We start from the raw sequence: 16,265 nt of genomic DNA on the forward strand, positions 1-16,265 counted from the left end.
ACGAGGTTGAAAATTGGCCGCTATCATATCGCGGGGTTCCCACCGCTATGTCACTTCTCCGGCTTATTGCCCGTGGGGTACTCGCGGCTGGGGTCTGTAGATGTGGTCTCTCTGCGGGTTTGCGGGGGAGCTCTACGCGTTTTGACCCCGAGTTATGCACTCAACTAACGAAATTCGAGTCTTGACTGGTGGATGTAAATTCCCATATTCTTCCGTGTGGTGGGGCTGTCCCTAAGACCTAAGACGGCGCCAAGCCCAGCTGCCCAAGTTTTGATCTTTCTCATCGCATCGATCGTGCTGGCCACCCTGTTCTGGGCAGATGTGGATATTTCTCAGATGGCCCCCGACCGATGCTGCTTCTTTTGTCACCCTGAGCTTGGGCGAATGTATTCTTGAATCCAGCAAAAACTAGAGTATGGATTTTTCCGGTGGTGGTATTCTGGCCCCTGATCTTTACATACGGGTTACTGTTGCTGACACTTCTGCTCAGAGGAATGGTTCTTCCGAGGTGGGAGTTCTTGGCCGAAGGTTCATAGAGTGTCTAGAACTCTTCAGATCCCAATCTGTGCATGCAATCTATGATGCATGAAAGCTTCAGCATTTTGGCTTTCGGTAGATAATAGGCCACGACAAGCTTGGTCTTGAGCCGCTTCAAAAGTGTCATGTGGTGCTTTGCACACAAAGTAGCACACATGGCGTCCGAACTAAAGAATTGCCAGTGTTGGTGAACCCACGCTTGCATTCTCTATGTTGCCGGTCTTGATTCTCGACACGAGGACTTTGTTTCTCACTATCGCTCATCAGGTGGAACAGACTTCGCGAGGCGGAGATCCTGTCAACGCAGCACTTCAACGATATTAATACTCGGACAAATTTTATTTCGGGTTATCGATATTCAACATTGTGATCTAATGAATTATGAAAATTTCAATCCTGACATCATCAATTAGCAAATTCTTTACGAGGTTACTATTACCGCAATGCAGATCGATTCCGTCGCCGTCTCATGCGGATCTGTGACTTTGGCAATCGACGGAAAGAGTAAACTCTGCCGAGACGTGACAGTATCATAAACTGACGGAGCCCTACACTACTGCTTCCAATTTATTTCTTGACATTCCTAATAATCCTTGATTCCAGCCAATTGTAGTAGCTTGTTTGTAATCTCCGGCTTCTCGAATGGTTCTGTACGGTGCTTGGGACAGACTTCACCGTTCCTCTTGGGGGGGTCTTGCGAAGGGCGGATGTTGCTGCTTCTTATTAGCACGTGGACTTTCTGGAATGCGAGTTGAAAATTCGAGACTTACCAGTGAGGCCAGTGTGTCGTGCCGAACCAATTCTCGAAACAAAACTTCTTCGCCTCCAACGCTTCATCAGTCGCAAATTTGCGTGGCGTCATACAAATGTACTGCACATGTCTAATTTGTTCTCCCTCAGGGAATCGGGCGTAGTGCATAGTCCGTGAATCCCACAACACAAAATCACCGGGTTCCATGTTTACCTTGAACAGCTGGCACCCTTTACTTTCAAACCATTTGACATCCTTCTCGGTGAACAGGAAAAGATCCATAAACTTAATCTCTGGGGGAGGGGCGTCTTCGTGGTCGGCGGACTCGCGCTTATGGGCGAAAAACTCGTCGAAAAGGTTGGCGGAACCCCGCATTAGCATGAGTCCACCATCTTTCGGGCCATTGGGCGCGTAGTTCAGGAGGCCCTGAACGGCTTGCATTCTAACAGGGATGAGAATTTGGCTCTGAATTACTGGATAGTGTTGTGACATACCCCTTTCTTTCGGGATTCTGGTCGCAGTGCGGCCATGGGCTCCAAGTGATATCCTTGCGATTCGGCAGAGAAATGTTCATGCCGTCGAACGACGTGATAAGCTCATTAGTCTCCCAGAGCTTTTCGAACACTTCTATAATGTTTGGCTCCATACGAGCCTCCCATGCCATCTTTTCGTGAGATGCACCGTACGCAGAGTACATGCTTTAGTCTGTTAGCCTTGATGAACCTTGTTGTGGGAATCTAGTTGATCACTTACCCTCCCTTGAAGCTGACTGGAAGGTGTTCAGCCGTCCACGTAGCAGAATTCTTTTCGTCGAAGCCAAGATCAAATTTCTTCAACCATTCGATTTGCTTATCGCAATAGTATTGGGCACGTTCCTTGCTGATCACATTCTTGATTACGACGCAGCCATTTTGGTGAAATTCATCACGCCAATCTCCGTAGTGCTTGTTGGCGTCGAATGTGACGAGGTCTTTGCTTTCAAACTGTGTGGCAAAGGTCCTTTTAACCTCCACTGGGTCGACGGTTTGCGTCTGGGTGGCCATTTTGATGATATATAGCCTGAAGTGTGTTATTGGAACGTGATGTTGTTGGAGCTCTGAGAGTTCAGCACAGATTATAAGACTGCTCGTAATTGAAGCCTTATGGTTCCAACTGGTGGAAGCGAAAAATACCATTTATATAGCATCTTCTGGGGTAGGCATCTGAAAGGCAGATGACAGTATTTCGGAGATGGACTCTATAGCCGAGAATCCGGCCCCGCACACCAAGAGCCGGCTCAGCAAGGCACTCGGGGAATGGCCTCCGCCGGGCCGGGTCTTCGGTTCGGCTCGGTTCGGGACGAATGGCGATGCCAATCTCATATATAGCACTTTCACATGATTATCTGTCGCAAAGACGACGCCCTCAATTGCGGGCAGCAATTAACGCCATAGACACCCTTGTGACATTATCCGAATGACAATCTTCATTTACGTGACAGGAAAGACTGGCGTATAGCGGGTCCCTCCAATCATAGTAGAGCATTGAATAGAGGTATATAAAAGCCAACACCTTTGTATCTACGCTAGTCTTTTCAGAATAAGTGAAGGAGATCATACCTTTCATCATCTTTTTTCGGTCCCGCCTGCTTCATCGAAATATTCCGGGCATATTTGAATATGCGCTCCAGCCTTTCGCCTCAGGACTAAGGTTTCGAATGTCTTCAAGGACCAGACTGTATCATGTGGATTACGAGGGCGAGCTGGTGGTGTCAACTCGATGGCTTGATTATTTCATGACGCTCTACTTTGTCATGGAGTTAAAATTGTATTTTGATCTACATCCTCAAGCTACTATAATGCCTTCCTGAAATCTATTGACACCTAAAGGAAGGGATTTTTGACGACTTAGGGCTCCGTGAAACAAATCATTTATATCGCGACCAGGTCGCGGGTTAAAATCCAAGGCGGGACCTATATTCAAGTGAAGGGCGTGTTTTCTCATTCTTGAAGTAAAGAAAATGGGACCATGCTTTGAAGAAAGGCTAGAAGCGTATGTCCTTGAATCGGTCAGGAAGACTACAGTAAGATAGAATAGGTTCAGTATGTAATGATAACAACGCATTTGTCTCGGCATTCAGATTTGATGTGGATTTAAATATTGACACCTGGGTTCTAGTCAATTCTTGATTTATTTGGTACCTTGAATACTAATGTGGCAATCAACTTTCCCCTTGCGAAAAGCACAATTTCTTTGAGAAACAAACTCGGATTAGTGCAGCCTTTGACAAAAGTTCTAAATACAGACAGCTCAAATGTGACAAGATGAGTGGTTCTTATTTTTTTTAAACATCATAAGTGTCCCGTAAATTCTTTCTCGCTTATTGCCTCTGCAGCTTACAAGCTCCTCCGAACGCAAGATAAGTCGAGTGTGTGCCACAACACTAAGGGTGTCGAGAACGACGAAGCGCCCCGGCCGAGCAGTCCATTTGTTTCCAGAGCTTCTTTCAGTTGCCTGATTATAACATGCAATCTCTAGATAATGTTCCATGCACTTCAATATTTCAGTGCCTAGGATGGAGTAAGAATGTTACTATGGTACCCGATTTTCCGCGTGCCAGGTTGACCACCAACGGTCGCATCCAATGAGACAATTGGCGGAGAACCTACCTCGGAAGATTCCTGGGCCCGACTAATGTTTGAAAATGCTGTGCTATTTGAGTTGTTGCCTGCACTTTTCTCTGGCTGACGCGCTGCTCGAAGTACCGACTCATCTCTAGAATCCTGCAGTGTGGTCAACACCTTTGTTAAATATCTCGAATTATGTATACGCTGTACCAGGCGTATGGCCTGGTGTCACAAAAAGGTTGACAAAAAAGTTGCCAACTGTGATTTTATCCCCCTCCGAGTTGGTCATTTCCTTGATAGGTCCATTATTAATCGAAGACAGGTTCCCAAGTAGCAGCCGAACCATATGTGGCAAAAGACAAGCTTTCTTGGTGCCAGCGAGCCCTCCATAATGATCAAAATGTTCGTGGGTACTGACGAGGTGTTTGATGTCACTGCCGCTGCAGCCGAGTGCTGAGAGAGAGAGAGAGGATACGGATACCTTCAGCCTCCGCAAAAATGTTCAGGGCATCAAAGACGACAAGACCACAGCCTGTATCATAAGCCCATGCTGAGACAGCGCCCTGTCCGATAAAGTAGAATCGGTCGAAACACTCACGAGGGGGAATGCAGCCTGGTATGTGCATGCCAGAGGAGACTTCCGGATATACCTGGCCAGCAATACAGCGGCGTGCAACTATGCGTAGAGCTGTGCGTCTGTAAGCCTTCGTGCATCGTTGAGCCATTCTGTGACGTTGTCCTTCTGCTCGCTAAGAAACGTCATGACGTTGAAGAAGTCTTGAAACTGGGCATAAGCAAAGCTTGCTACCTGTATGAAGCTCCACAAGTTTATAGCGTTGGTCCTCATCTTGAGTACCTGATGTGACCAAGAAATAAGTTTCTACGCCCTGCTTTTTGATTATGTCAATATCTCCTTTGGTCCATTTGTACTTGATCTCAAATTACACACTCAGAAACATGGTAGCGATCAGGATCCGCATGACAGAGTTTGCGCGGTGCATAAAGTAGTGACCTGTTAAGGCCAATAAGGTAAACATTTTCTCATAGTGAATGTGATGTTAAAGATATTGATAGATGCCTTTGACAAATACTCAGTGGTATGGACCGCATGGTACGGTGAAGGATAATAATCCGGAGCCTCAGGGAGAATTAGATGATGGACAGATGCGCGGGGAATGAGGGGACTGCAGAATCGACATCACAGAACATAAGAGTCGAGGTAGCGGCCAGCATTTATTAGCTTGGGTTGAGATTCTTGTGGGGGAAAGTCGGTACCAACATATAACCTCTAGTCCATCGTCCCGGGAGAAATCTCATTAGCTTACTGCAATAAACCATCGTCTTGCCTCGTATAAGCACCAAGAGCATGTATCTTGACTTCTATAAACAAGTCCCTCATCCGTCTTGTCCGTCTAATAAATGATCGAAAGTAAGTGAGTTGTACAGCAGCCCCATCGTTTGTAATAGTATCAAAAGTCTCCCCGTATCTCAAGGTTCTCATTTTGCCTTTCCAAGTTTCTGAATTTCAGCACCGTACCAGGCCTAAGTGAACGGGTGGGTTAGTCAAGTCACAATTTGGAAATCTTTTGTACTTCTGAGAGACTCACCGTCGCAGCGCCCTCCCCAATTGCCTTGAGTCCAAACTTCTTAGTGAACCAAGGCGCCTCAATCTTGCGCACGTATAACTTGGCGTCCTCGTCCTTGACAGTGGCTGCGAGGATGGTATTCTTCGGCAGCGCCGGGTTTAACACTGCTGGCCTGCCCAGACCGATGAGATCGCAGCCTCTGTTCTCAAGGGCTGCCTCCATCCCTTGACGAGTGCGGAAGCCACCAGTGACCATCAGGGGCACATCGGGGAAGTCGCGGCGGATCGCTCGGGCGAATTCAAGGAAAAAAGCTTCGCGAGCCTTTGTGCGGTCCGACTTCTTTTCGTCGGCAATACCAGTAGCCATCTTAACAAGGATTCGGGTCAGCGAGGGCACTCGAATGCATTCGTGATTTAAAACGGACCACCACTTACCAGAGGGTCTTCATATGTCCCGCCGCTGACCTCCAAAAAGTCAACCCCAGCGTCAGTAATCAACTTCAGCTGTTCAATGCAGGCATCGAGCTCGGATTGGGATTGGTGGTCTACTGAGTTAAATTTGATGCCGACACAGAAGGTCTTTGGTACTGCTTCACGGACGGCGCGGATGATTTCAACAATAATCTTGACGCGAGCGGCCGGGGAACCGCCGTACTCATCGGTTCGCTTGTTGCTCTTTTCGGACATGAACTGAGCCAACAAGTAGCCGTGGGCCCCATGAATCTCCATGCCGGCGAACCCGGCGTCTGATGCCAGCTTGGCCGTCTGCGCAAAGCGACGGACGACGTCTCTGATATCAGTAACAGTCATTTCGCGTGGCGTGCCAAAGACCAAGGAGCTAATGAGACGCGCCAGAAGACCTTGTCCAAAATTCAAAGGTATGGCACTGGGTGCAATTGCTTTCTCCATGAAGCCCCGCTTGCCGGCGCCAACAGGAGACTGGCGGCCGGGGTGGTTGATCTGCACGATGGTTGGCGTACCGTTTTTGTTACAGACCTTGGCCCAGGCCTTCCAAGCCTCCAGCTGCCGCTCGTATGGGATTGAATCGTTATAGGCAATGTCCTTGGGTGAGCCAAGATACCTTTGGTCGACTTCCACGTTGCCTTTTCATGGCGGGTGAGTTGATGCGCCAGTCTCAAGTCTGGAGTCGCGAGTTTGCTTACCAGTCAAGACGAGTCCCCAACCGCCATCAGCCCATTCGGCATAGGGTGCATGGAACGCCGGGGACGGCAAGCCTTCGCTGTCGGCCATGTTCTCGGCCATCGCAGCCTTTGTGAGGCGGTTCGGCAGAGTGAGACCGCATTCCAGCGTCAATGGCTTCGCAATCGCTGAGTTTGACATGGTGTGTTCTAGTGCCCTGACTTCCGTATATCATGTAATCCGAGGAAAGTGTGTCAGAGAATTTCGCTGACTCCAGAGACCCGCGCGTCACGCCTGAGTTCAAGGAAAGGGGCAGGTTCGTAATTCTAGCTTTTGAATGTTTCAATCAAAACACGTTCTTATCAAACTCTTCAATCGAATCTATCAACTCCGCTGTTTCGACGGACAAATGCCGCCGCACGGCCGCTACGGGCCCACAATAAGAGATGGAAATCCCGGTCGAATAGTTGAGTCTATGTAGTTTGATCGAGAACTGATTACAAAGCCGGAGTCGCTGGCAATTCGCGAAACAATGAGCCCCACTGCATCGGATCAGAATCAGGCCGTAAATCGTGTGCTTGTAAAGTTTGTGCCGAGGTATTGCTGGCACGGTTCATGGTGCCAGCCACACCAAAGATTTGTCTAGTTTCCTCAGTGCGGCGGAATAGTCCCGCCGATTCGATCCTGCGGAGTTTGACTTTTGGTTTACATTGCCGATAATTACCGCGAACACAGGCAGGGGACGGATTTTATTGCTTGACTCGTTACGATTCTCAATCGTAACTCAGCCGGGACCGGACTCTACTTGCAGCGCCATCCGCACTACCTGTCGCTCGGAAAGAAGAATGAGGCATCGTGCGCATTTGTGGGCGATCTTGGATGTTTATCTAGCTGCACGCGCAATACAGCAAGGCCTCGGCGTTTCTCCAACGTAAGCCGGCGAATGAGTCAGATCTTTCGTCCCGGTTCACGAATGTCGACGGAAACGATGAACCGATGGCCGTGCCGCCTTTGCGCCACGCCTGCACGTCAGACGCGGGACGATCCGAAGCGTGTCCACCCACTGAGTCGATCCTATCTTCTAGAATTCATCACTTGACACGGATACTTTGACGTGGGTTGATCCGCAGTGGCATTGCTTGGTGGGTCAAGATTGACGGGAGCATTGTTCGATGAAGTGGTGAATAGCGGAAAGTAGAAGTCACAACTAGAGATTTCAACCTCATGCGACACGCCCAGACTTGGACCTAGGCGACGGGAGCCAACATCGGGACAAGGACAAGGTGTAAAAAGATCTTTCGACTTGCCAGCCAGGGCTTACGAAAAGACTAGAGCCCGACGATGCCAGATATAGAAACGCATGGCTCGATAGGTAGAGGATGCTGCTTGATCCCGGCTTGGCCAGGGAGGGATGCTTCAACAATTATGCTGCCTGTCACCGACATGCCCCCGAAGTGAAGCTGACGTGAAGAAGTCAAAGTCGAAGTTATGAGTTCAGGTCTGCTACGGGGAGAATCGATTCATTGACAGACCCGCGGCCAGAGGTGCACATCGGGTATCAGCACTAGGGCCCTAGATTCCCCAGAGCTCCGTTCCGTTTCAATGCAGGTCTTCTCCGCTCTAGGGTCTCATACTAGAAACTACCCCGGATCTCGTGATGGCAAACCGGCATCTCAATACTGAGAATCGGGCCGTTGCCGTACCCCAGACCGGGAGATACCAAGATCGGGTCTTTCTTCACTGCCCAACTCCATACTTCGCTGCATGCGAGGATGGTGCTCCGCTCTTGATGCTGGGGCTGGTCCTTGGTGGTCGCCCACCCCTCGTTAACCCTAAAGTAGGTCGCGTCTCCGTATCTGCGCGCCTCCGCGTGATCTCAGTATCCTTGACTCAAGGGATCGAGTGCGCGCTTCAGGCGGGGCAACAGCGGGCAACTCAGTCATGGGCATAGAAAACCTATAGATCAAGCCGGCGAAGCACCAAAGACGGCCGGTCGTGGCGCCAAAAAGGGAAGCTGGCGCGTTTCGAGAAGTGGAACAATCGCCAGGCTTGTGAACGGAGGGGAAAAGAAACTGACAATCGACCGATCGACAGGTACGGGGAAACAAGCTTAAAAAGTGTTTTTCATCATCCGGCCATCTTGTGACCTCGTTAATGCCTTGGTTGTCGCGGACCTGGCATCACCCCATTAATACTCGCATATACCAGTGCATATGTCTGTTCTTTCCTCACTGCTTGCCCCAACTTAGTGCATGCTCGTCGTAGGCAGGTTGACATGCAGGTGCTGACCACTTCGTTTCGGTTACCGACATCCCCGAGCAGGTGGAAAGAGAATTTAAGTCACTACCTCAGTCCAGAACGTAGGGTTACATTCTGCTCCGCATCAGACGCTGCGCTCCTCCTTTTCGCCAGGACACACATACCACAAGTTTGCCATTTCCCGCGGACAGGTGGCACCGCAGTTGTTTATCTGACACCTAACCTCAAACAACGGAAAATGCGCTCTTTTGGCCACTGTTGGAGCGATGTGAAGCCTAGATGGGGCTTCCCCGTCGATGAGTCCACAAGCCTCTTCAGTGACTTAGGGTAGACCACAGCCTATTTTCCGTCTTGTCTCTCTTTTGATATTCTCAATGTAAGACTCGGTGGTTGAGTGAAGCGGCTTAGAAATTCGCCAAAGAGACCACAATGCTACATCGCCTGCCACGATTAGAAGAACTGTCGGTTCGGGCATCCCACGGGCTAAACGAAGGATGATTGGCTGCTCTCTCTAATCCACTATGTGCACAACAGAAATTCCCAACTTTTACTGGATTGTTTCTTGGTAGGGTGTCAATATCTGAAAAGGGTCGTCTTCCGGCCCGTGTGGCTTACCATCGCTCGACAATGAAATACTAGCGAGTGTGGGGTAGAAAGGAAACAACACCATGCTTGGATCGTGGGCGCTTCTCGGAGATCCTCCCAGTATGGTGTTGTAACGGACAACCACACCTGTGCGGCTAGACGGATGAGGGGTCTGCCAACCTTGAGCCCCGACACGCTGGAATGAAATCCAGAATGAAGACATGTGGCTGGAGACCGCACAGGAGAAAGACACCGAGATTTATCTTCTCTTGAGTATATAACGAGACAAGACTCCCAGAAGAGATGAAGAGCCAAAGACATCAGCAGTTCTCCGCTTCAAGTCCACAACAATCACTCCTTACGACCTTCCCATTTGTAAATTTATCTTCAATTGCGAGTTCGTGACGTCGATGTGCACCGCCCAAAGCCTCTTTCCCAATCGCTGACATGCGCTAGTACAATGGCTTTCAATAAGCTTTTCGCGGCTCTTGCGTTTGGTTTTCCCGCAGTGCAGGGTGCAGTGCCAACAATTCCCGGCTTCAGTCTCACATGGAGTGATGATTTTGTCGGCTCCGCCAACAGTTTGCCCAATACGGCCAACTGGGTCATCGACACGGGCACTTCCTACCCTGGCGGCCCCGCTAACTGGGGGACTGGAGAGATCCAGACTTACACCAGCAGCATTAACAACCTTCGTCTCAACGGCAACGGAGCTCTACAGATCACTGCCATCAAAGCTTCGTCTGGCTCATGGACATCTGCTCGCATTGAGTCTCAGCGTGGGGACTTCATGGCTGAAGCCGGTGGCAAGATGCGTGTCCAGGCCAGTCTCAATTTGCCTGCGGTTGGCAGCAACGGCATTGGCTACTGGCCAGCGTTTTGGACTCTTGGAAACGCCTACCGTGGGAACTACTGGTGAGTGACGACAGCCATGGCATAGGTTTAAGAACTCTGCTGATCAGTGCAAAGGAACTGGCCAGCCATTGGCGAGTTCGATATCATGGAGAACGTCAATGGCATCAACCGTGTCTGGGGCGTCATGCACTGTGGTGTCAACCCCGGAGGCCCCTGCAAGGAGACTAACGGTCTCGTCGGTAGCCGCGAGTGCCCCAACAGCGCCTGCCAGGGCAACTTCCACACCTACACTCTCGAAGTCGACCGTACCGCTGAGCTTGAGGCTGTGCGGTGGTTTATCGACGGTATCCTTTTCTGGCAAATTGTCGAAACCGACTTGCCCGCGGATGTTTGGACCCAGGCAGTGCATTCCCCTCACTTCATCCTGCTCAACCTCGCCATCGGTGGTGCGTTCCCGAACAACAACTACGGCAGCACCACACCTCTTACAAACACCGTCTCTGGCGGTACTCTTCAAGCGGAGTATATTGTCGTATACAACGCCTAAAGCATTTGGTGTTCATGAGATATGACTGCGAAAGGTTTCCGGGCTGTGGCTTTGGGCACCTATTGTCTCGTTGTGCAAACTCTTCGGTCTTGCAATGTACAAATGGATTTTGGAGCTCGAATTTTCTGAAAGGTTCGTTCTATTTAGTTCTGGTTGAATGAACCTGTTACGAGGAAAATAGACTCGAGCTTGACGTTGAATGAGCTACGACTTGTTTGGTCCCGATATGAGACCATCTCTTCCGAAGTTTCACTACACTGCTTCTTGGATGCAAAAAGGTGAACTTCAAACTCTGATCGTGAAAAAAAGAATATTCTTTTCGTCAGTCATGAAAAATCGATACAAGTTGCGTTTGATAACAAGCTTAGCATACTGAAAAGTACCCAAGTCTCGAAATAACATCCAGAAAGCCCGCAACAATGTCGTTCGAGGCTCTCTAATACTAATTACACCCAAATCAAGATGAGAGTTCGTATATGCAGTGACTATGTGATTTTGAAAGGCATGTAGGGTCACATCGGCACCGCAACTCGACCTAGATAGGAAGGTCTACGAACTTATCCCCTTGGTCAGACCCAAATGAGCCGACAATGACAGCCAATTTGCTGGGCATTTCAAGCAACCCCGGTCGTAATAGTGAATACGAACTTGGCAATCATCTCTAATCATCACCTACGCGCCACCTCGTCCGCTCTTAAGGAGTATTGGCCCCCACCAAGACGGATAGCCTGCTGTTGGCTCTTGTCACTGACTTCCACCAAAAGCTTTTGTGGAAGAACCTTCTCGACTGAAGAAGACACAAAAAATGCTGTCGAAAACCTTCACCGCCTTGGCCCTTGCCGTCCTAATCTCATTGCTCTTGGGGGTCAACGGGGACGATGGCCCCGAGAGCTCGGCGACGAAGTTGACGAACGATGTTGACCAACAAGAGCCATTCAAGATTGTTCCCGGGGCTTTCATCGTGGAGTGGGCAAACGACTTCAACGCTAGTGTTAACTTGTATCAAGACCTAGCATTCAACGTTGAGCGTCGTTTGGACTTCAACTATCGCCTGTTCAAAGGTGCATCATTTCGCATTGTCAACACCACGCACGATGCTGCAGCAGATATTGCGAAACAAATAGAAGCAAGGCCTGATGTGAAAGGAATCTGGCCGGTCAGAACTGTCCGCATGCCCACGCCTGAGCCTGTCTCGACAGGAAGAAACGCAACCGCGGATGGCCACCATTTCATATCTAGCCTAAAGAGGCGACGAAATGGCACAGATAACTTTACACCACATGTCATGACACAGGTTGATAAACTGAGAGCCGAGGGTTTCACCGGTAAAGGAATCCGACTTGGCATCGTGGATAGCGGTGTCGATTACACCCATCCAGCTCTGGGCGGCTGTTTTGGAGAAGGGTGCTTGGTGTCCTATGGTTGGGATCTTACGGGAGACAACTACTTCCCTCCAGAAAGCCCCCTGCCAGACCCCGACCCATACGACGACTGTGTTGGCCACGGAACACATGTTGCTGGCATCATCGCAGCTCAAACCAACGAAATGGGATTCACTGGCGCTGCACCGGACGTCACGCTTGGCATGTACCGAGCGTGGGGTTGTAACGGCTTGTCCACAAATGACATACTGTTAGACGGCTTCAATCGCGCATTCGAGGATGGCAGCGACATTATCTCCTGCTCAGCGGGTCAGTATACCGGGTGGGCCAACGATCCCTGGGCTATCGCTGCATCACGGATCGTGGCGCAGGGAGTCCCTGTCATTGTATCACCAGGTAACTCCGGTCGATCTGGCCTATTTCTGCCTTCATCACCTGCGACTGGCGTGGACGTTACGGCCGTTGGGTCCGTAGAGAACACGATCACGCCGCTGTTACTTGAAAGAGGATCTTACACCGTCGAAAACTCGACTCAAGATCAAGATTTTGGGCTTCTGAGCGGTGGACCGAAGTTTACCGAGAACATCTCATTACCCCTCTGGGCAGTCAGCAACGACACAGCCTCTCCGAATGATGCCTGCGTTGCCTTGCCAGACTCTACTCCAGACCTTTCTGGCAAGATCGTACTACTTCGAGTAGCCGATACATCCGCATGTTATTCTTCCTCACAAGCCCAAAACATAGCAGCTAAAGGAGGTAAATACCTGCTGTTCTACAGCCAAAGAAACTCGTAAGTTGACCTAAGTAAAGTGATATGGAGCTCAGGCTTCTTTCAGCATATCTCGGGGACCTAAGAGTCATGGCAACTCGCTAACAGGTACATGTAGTTCCATTGATGTGGTTTATGCCTACGAGGACGGCATCGCTGGAGTTGGCACCGTGACTCCAGCTCAAGGTGCTCACTGGATCACTTCGCTAAGCCGAGGTCAAAGTGTCAATATTGATCTCACAGCATCGTACATGGCAGGCATTCGTTATGAATCTGTGATGAATGAGGTTGCTGGTGACTTAATGAGCTTGACAAGTGCATGGGGCCCAACATGGGAAGTAGTCTCAAAACCTCAATTCACGGCACCAGGAGGCAACATCCTGTCTACATGGCCATTGAATATGGGTGGGTATTCGATCCTATCAGGTACATCGATGTCGACCCCTCTTGTGGCAGCCATATTCGCTCTTGTGGGACAAGCTCGCGGCACACTCGATCCCATTGAGCTTCGCAATGTCATTTCGGCTACTTCAACCTCCAGATCTTGGTTTGATGGCACAAATGTCTACAGCATACCCGCTCCTGTGGCCCAGCAAGGGTCTGGCGTAGTCCAGGCTTACAGTGCCGCACACGCCAAGACGCTTTTGAGTACTAGCCAGATTTCATTCAATGACACAGACAACTTCGTAGATACCCATACGTTCAGCATCAGAAATTTGGGGACCGAGGAATTAGTCTATAAGCTAGATCACGTCAAAGCCGCCACGGTTTACACATTTGCAGCGGGATCGCGATCAGCCTCTCAATTTCCTAATCCAACTGTCGAAGATTGGGCGGAACTAACCTTTTCAGCCAGGTGAGCTCAATAGTCTGCTTCTTTTTCCTACTTGTTTGAATAGAATGCTGACGACATGTCTCAGTGAGATAAAGGTTCCCGCAAGTAGATCGGCTGAGGTCACATTCAGTGTAACGCCTCCTCAAAATGTGAATGCTACACAATTGCCTGTCTACAGTGGCTTCATCACAATCGTCGCAAATAACGGAGAATCTCACAAAATCCCATATCTTGGTGTCGCCGGAAGCATGAAGGACGTGCCTGTATTTCTGGAGGGCCCTGAATACGGCACTTTCTTGGGTTACGCCAACAATCCCACTCCACCAAACACGACTTTCACCATCCCAAGACCTGCCACGACGCCGCCTCCAGGGAGCACCAACTACCCTAGCATGATTGCTAGCCTTTTGTTTGGAACCCAACTTGCGCGAGCTGACGTGGTTGCTTTGACTGAAACCAGTCTACCAACAGCCGAACATTTTCACATCAAAAGTATTGGGCAGCTGCAGGGTTTTCCTGAGCCTTGGGTTGTTCGAAGAAACTATCGGCCGGGATTCACAGGGGTGTTGGCTGACGGTACCGTCGTACCAGAAGGCACCTATAAGATTGTATTCAGCGGCTTGAGGGTGTTCGGCGACATCACCAAGAAAGAGGATTGGGATTTTGCGGAAACTGTGCCATTCAACATCGAGTACTTGGAGTAGGCTACCCAAAGTCCATCACATACCAAGGCAGGATGGACGAGAGATTTGTCGCATTGGTTGAGGGTTCTCAACAGCTGTGCAGGAAGAGCCCGAGTATGTTTGAAGGAACTCCAATAAGCTCGAGGGTGGCGAGTCACATCTCAGCAGTGCAGGCCCCCTTAGCCCGATCGTCGTTCGTGTGTGCTTCTCAATCTAAAGTGAGTCATGTGGACTCAGTATACCATTCCCTGAAAAAGAACGCCTTCCAAGGCGTTTGAATACTTATATGTATGCTCGAGCACTTTTAATGAGGAGGTGTAATGCCTGTAACGTCACTGCCCTAACACTACGCATACCGCTTGGTTTTGATTATTATTAGAGGCAGTTAGTAGCGACGAACCCAGTTAGCCTAAACCTGTTTCCTAGACATTTCAGCGATCGCTCCCTTTGTCTGCGTCTGTTGATCAAAGAGATGCTTGGTGTCGTAGTCTTCCTTGCGGATATGCCACAGCAGGTGATCTATGCTTGGCAACATTTCACCACCCGCTTCTATAGCATACTTGGTAGTTCATAGCGCTGTTTATCACGGCCTTGTCTCTAGAGCACAGCTTTTCTAGCCCCGAATCGTAGATTGGCTGCTTACCCGCTCTGTTCTTCGTCTTTGCAGGTGGCAACTCAAAATGCCCGTTGGTACTCAGGGTTTGACGACCAATCCACCCTGGGCTAGTTTCCCTTGCCATCATCTGAGTACAGGATCCTGCCAATGCTCCTACCGCACTCTGACTCCCAACCGTGCAACAAGTTTGCTAGCTCATTCCTGTGGCGAGTCCCGTAATCGCGGCCTCAAAACTATACTGGGTGGTTTTTATCAACAAGAACCCACAAGTTCATGCCCCCATCCTTGACGAGCGGAAGTGTCGAGAGGTACATGGAACTCAAGGATGTACATTGGTCTGGCCAGAGAGCCTTTCCACTGGGCCGCCGTTTACAACCGAATCTGCATCCATCCTTCGACTGCAGGGTGGTCAAGGTGAAGCTGGAGCGAGGCAGAGCTTGGGATTTCAGCATGTGACTGCATCATCATTAGGGAGGTCGTTGCTCAGTCCAAGGGTTTGGTGACGAATCCATCGTGACGGTGAGACGGAATGAGATCGTGGTGTCGAGACGGCACGTGGCACATGCAAGCTTGCCAGGGAAGGAGATTAGAGTTGATTATCGATGGTAGGTTTTGAACAGTTCATTTACGATATCGAATGGGATTTCTACTGTATCTGACAAAGGCATTGAACACCGATTGGGGAGAACTCGGTGAACTAGAGGAGTAGAGTAATCCAGCAAGCTTGACTTGTGCCCACAGCCCAACAATCCCCCGTGGTCTACAAGCGTCCCCGGACCCCGCGATGACGTGATTCATCCGGGAAATGGCGATAGTCTCCTCTCCAGAACTTCTCCCAGCTCGGCATCTCAGCACAGAGACAAGATAGACGGACTAGAAATACCAAGAAATTTGTTTTCTTACACATGTCAATGACTTTAAATTTGAAGAAGGACTTTGCTTTGACTTGACAAACGGATAAAAATATTTCCCATCTTTTGGTAAGTTTTACACGCAGTCTGGCATGAAGGCCAATGGAAACTTACTCAATCATGTCGCCAAGGCTACGTAAGCTCCGATAACGCGGTCTAAATGTAACATGTAATAAACATTCCATCGGCAGAGGTCCTCTGAAT

At 49.7% G+C, this 16,265-nt stretch overlaps 4 protein-coding genes across 4 annotated transcripts; 2 read left to right on the top strand and 2 right to left on the bottom strand.

Moving 5' to 3' along the window:
- Window positions 1-1,120: 1,120 nt before the first annotated feature.
- Window positions 1,121-2,331, bottom strand: CORC01_05314 (uncharacterized protein; the record flags this gene model as incomplete). The annotated part of the gene is made up of 4 exons (XM_022616957.1): window positions 1,121-1,250; window positions 1,308-1,730; window positions 1,783-1,986; window positions 2,042-2,331. The coding sequence occupies 4 exons, from the start codon at window positions 2,329-2,331 to the stop codon at window positions 1,121-1,123; spliced, it is 1,047 nt and encodes a 348-aa protein (XP_022476422.1).
- Window positions 2,332-5,391: 3,060 nt separating this feature from the next.
- CORC01_05315 (NADH:flavin oxidoreductase/NADH oxidase) lies at window positions 5,392-6,820 on the bottom strand (the record flags this gene model as incomplete). Its single annotated transcript, XM_022616958.1, has 4 exons — window positions 5,392-5,436; window positions 5,502-5,846; window positions 5,915-6,582; window positions 6,643-6,820. 4 exons carry the CDS (start codon window positions 6,818-6,820, stop codon window positions 5,392-5,394), a joined length of 1,236 nt encoding a protein of 411 aa, XP_022476423.1.
- A 3,103-nt stretch (window positions 6,821-9,923) lies between these two features.
- CORC01_05316 (glycosyl hydrolase family 16) lies at window positions 9,924-10,865 on the top strand (the record flags this gene model as incomplete). Its single annotated transcript, XM_022616959.1, has 2 exons — window positions 9,924-10,378; window positions 10,433-10,865. The coding sequence occupies 2 exons, from the start codon at window positions 9,924-9,926 to the stop codon at window positions 10,863-10,865; spliced, it is 888 nt and encodes a 295-aa protein (XP_022476424.1).
- Window positions 10,866-11,670: 805 nt separating this feature from the next.
- Window positions 11,671-14,555, top strand: CORC01_05317 (peptidase; the record flags this gene model as incomplete). The annotated part of the gene is made up of 3 exons (XM_022616960.1): window positions 11,671-13,037; window positions 13,135-13,872; window positions 13,937-14,555. 3 exons carry the CDS (start codon window positions 11,671-11,673, stop codon window positions 14,553-14,555), a joined length of 2,724 nt encoding a protein of 907 aa, XP_022476425.1.
- Window positions 14,556-16,265: the final 1,710 nt, after the last annotated feature.

This window comes from Colletotrichum orchidophilum, assembly GCF_001831195.1.
Source record: "Colletotrichum orchidophilum strain IMI 309357 chromosome Unknown Scaffold_37.1, whole genome shotgun sequence".
In the NCBI taxonomy this organism is placed as follows: domain Eukaryota; kingdom Fungi; phylum Ascomycota; class Sordariomycetes; order Glomerellales; family Glomerellaceae; genus Colletotrichum; species Colletotrichum orchidophilum.